This window comes from Cyprinodon variegatus, unplaced genomic scaffold, assembly GCF_000732505.1.
Source record: "Cyprinodon variegatus isolate N-32 unplaced genomic scaffold, C_variegatus-1.0 Scaffold298, whole genome shotgun sequence".
NCBI classification, from domain to species: Eukaryota; Metazoa; Chordata; class Actinopteri; order Cyprinodontiformes; family Cyprinodontidae; genus Cyprinodon; species Cyprinodon variegatus.
In genome coordinates this window covers 891,476-895,006 of record NW_015150751.1, presented here as the reverse complement: position 1 = coordinate 895,006, position 3,531 = coordinate 891,476, and the positions used below count along the sequence as shown (strand labels likewise).

Sequence of the window (3,531 nt, the reverse complement as noted above, 5' to 3'; positions counted from 1 at the left end):
ATCGGATAGCCAAAAGTTCCTTAAAGAAGATTTTTTTATGAACATAAACCAGGTGAAACTAAAAGGTTTCCACTTGAGGAGTTATTGACAGACCAAAAAAGATCTTTTTATCTTAAATCCAAAATGTTTATATTTATTTTTTTGGTATAATTCCTGCTCTAAGTGGGTCACTCTGTCAGCTAAAAGGTTGTTTTGGAGTCTCTACACCCAGCTAATGATTAATTGATTACTTAATTAGTTAATGATTATTACTTTTTTTTACTTTTCATGAATATTTCCTATTCAGCTACAAAAGCATCCTCTTCAAGTCCCTCAAAATTTTACTATAAATGACAGTATACCAGATTCTTATTAATCTATTGATAAGCCCAGGTGGATTTACCATTAGGTAATACTAGGCAGCTGCCTAGGGCCTCAAGTTCCTGGGGGCCCCATAAAACTCTGTTTACATATATGGTTAATGCAACTATTCCTTATTTGTGCACAATAATTATGTTTTTAATAAAAAATCTGCCATCAGAACACTTATACTATTAAGTGTGTCTCAGGTTAGGCAGATTCTAAGAGCCCTTGACTGAAGGGGGGCCCAAAAGAAAAATATTGTTCAAATTTAATAAGAAAATCCAGCAGTAAAATAAACAATCTTGATATTCTCCCTCGGTTTTCAGCCGTAAACAGTCAAACAAAGCATGAATAGATGAATAGATTTCTAAACCATTAAAATATCATATTATACCATAATTACATTATATATTATATTATATAATAACATTTTATACCATTAAAAGACATCTATAAATCTTGATCATTCTCATGATCAGCCTGAAGCAGCCAAACCAAGAATACATGTTTTGTTATTAAATATATACATGAATAAAACATTTATTCTCAGGGCCAGCATAAAAATAACCTCTCCTTTAATAAAGTTATACTGAAACCTAATCGGTAAATTTAACTTTTTCACATTATGATAATTTTACAATAAAAATGTAAAACAATTAACAATATAAATGATAATCTTTAGTGCATCTTTATAGCAGTTTTAAATCTCGCATTTTATATGGGTAAGGGGGGGGTCCCGATATCAATGTGTTTTATGGGGCCCCAAAATTCGTGGCTGCGCCCCTGACCAGAGCCGCTCACCTGAACTGTAGTTTCCTCTTCAGCAGGGGCCCCTTCAGTCCCTTCATGTGGTCTGAGGAAAGAAAACACCTGACGTCACAGAGCTGTCACTGCAGAGCGAGGAAAGCTTCAATAACCTGTTAAATCACCTTTATGGCAATGCGAGAGGAAATACGCCTGCGCGTGCAGGTTCTCCCGGTCGAACCGGTCCAGAGACACGGTGGGATATTCCCGCATCCGCCCCGCGAACGAACTCATCCTTCAGCCGAACCGTTTAGCCCTAAACTACAGCTGGTTCTGCTGCGGCCCATCATTACTGACTGGATGCAGTCCGCCCAGTTCAACCGCTCTTCTTCTACGCTCCAACCAGGAAGTGTTCGAGTAATGCCGCCATCTGGTGGCTCAATGCTCCATAACAACCATAGAAAAACAACTATTACAAAAAAAATTTTTTTTAACCATTACTATTATTATTATTATTAGAAATGAAAACTATAAACACAACTAAACAAATGTCTATGATAATATATGGCCTCTTGGCTCATTTGCATTTTTTTTACTTTATTTAAATCCCTACAGAAAAGTAAAAACAGATTAGAAACACAAATGAATACAGGATGAATAAAAAAGTTAAAAAAGAATTAGGAAGAAAAAAACATTAGATCAGGAAAAAATAAAATAAACTGAAGCAGTGCATCAGGTTTTCCACCATTTTTGTCACCTTAAACTAAAAAGTAGTGCTTTATAAAAATAAAAAAAAAATAGCTTTCTATGTTTTATATTTGACATATACAATACTTTATTACAAAATAAAAACAATAATTTAAAATATAAAATTAGATTTATTGACTCGTTTAAACAACTACTATTCATTTCAATATTTCGGTATTATACATGAAGACTTCTATCCTGGATTATAAAGCAGTTTTCCATCTTGATCTCTAAATATATAATTTTCAATGTTGTTTTTGTAACTTTGTTTACATTAATTGATACTACTTTACAATAATTTAATCTAATCTCCCACTTTAAAAAAAACATTAAATCCTGAAAGCTTTGATTTTGGGAAGAGCTTTGTGTTTTATTTCGTTTTTCTGCACTGTTATTTAATTTAGAACTAAAACTTTTAGTCTGATTATTTGTGAATAATTTAGCTTTAATATAATAGTCAACTAATTAGTCAAATTGTTTCCTAAAGTGATGGTACAAAGGATGCAATTTGCTAAAAGAATAACCTGCTTAAAACAAATTTAAACTAAAAAACATTATATATATATAGAAAGAGAGTTTTTCATTGGAGTTTAAGTTTTTACTGCGTTCATAATTATGTTCATATTTACATTATATAACTATATATACACACAAAATACATGTATTTTTATATACATTTCTTACGTTTAAACATTTACAATTTATTTAAAAAGTGCAAAATTTGTTAACTTAGAAATGTTAATTTATTAAAAGTCTCTACTTTAAGGTCAATCGAAAAAATAATTTATATTTTTCTTTGAGTAATCAAATAATCTTGAGGCACAGCCTTACTTTGCTTTATGTTACACACTTCTTAAAAATAAATAAATAAATTCAAATTCATTGTGAAATCCATGTAATAACAATCTATGATTACAGAATGGAAGGCTGTATTTTGGAGGGTATGCCTGGAGTGTTTTATGATTCTTTCAGCGCCATCTGGTGGAGGTTTCTGGCAAAACAACAAAGAACACACACAAAAGAAAAAATCCCAAAGGTTCACTCTTTCTGCTGCAACTGAGCTGCCTGAAGATATAAAAAAAATTCAGTTCAGTAATGTGTTTGTGAGCTGCATGTCAGGAGTGGTGATAAGGCTTGAACTTGCGTACCAAACTCATCGGATGCAGACCAACTGAAACGATCAGTTATCCTTCTTAAGTTAGATTTTTTACTTCATTTGATGGGGAATTTATAAAGTCTTCCATCATTAATGTTTTACCACAGGGTATGAACAACCATTTGATTTTCTATCATTTGAAATGTTTTGTAAAATACAAGGGTTATATTTATAGATGACAGATTAGTTTGTTTTTTAAAATCTGTAATAAAATGTGTGATGATGTGATTGATAGAGTTTCTATTTTTTCTCTCATATATTAAACACAAGTATTGTTTTCCATAAGATACATTTAATGCCCGTTAACTCGTCTTGTGACTCTTTATAGAACTAAAGATTGTATTTTCTGCTGGAGTTAATCTCTGGGCCCGTCACATTTTTCTCATGTGATGGGAACAGCATGAGGGCAGATTATCCATCGCCTCTCACATCTGGAGATTTCTCCCTTGATGTAGAAATTGTCCTAATCACCCAGATCAGAATTTTTTTTTTTTCTAATTTATCTTTGAATAAGACAGCTGACCCAGGGGGGGGATTTACCA

The 3,531-nt window shown here is 32.1% G+C and overlaps 1 protein-coding gene across 1 annotated transcript in view; it reads right to left on the bottom strand.

The window, feature by feature from the left end:
- The window catches only part of LOC107090509 (protein artemis-like), a 14,679-nt gene extending 13,204 nt beyond the window's left edge, over positions 1-1,475 (bottom strand). The window contains exons 1-2 of the mRNA XM_015383923.1: positions 1,272-1,475; positions 1,144-1,195 (exon numbers count right to left, since the gene is read on the bottom strand). Of these exons, the coding sequence (XP_015239409.1) occupies positions 1,144-1,195; positions 1,272-1,380 (161 nt within the window). The 5' untranslated portion in view covers positions 1,381-1,475. The remainder of the gene's footprint in view (positions 1-1,143; positions 1,196-1,271) is intronic.
- Positions 1,476-3,531: the final 2,056 nt, after the last annotated feature.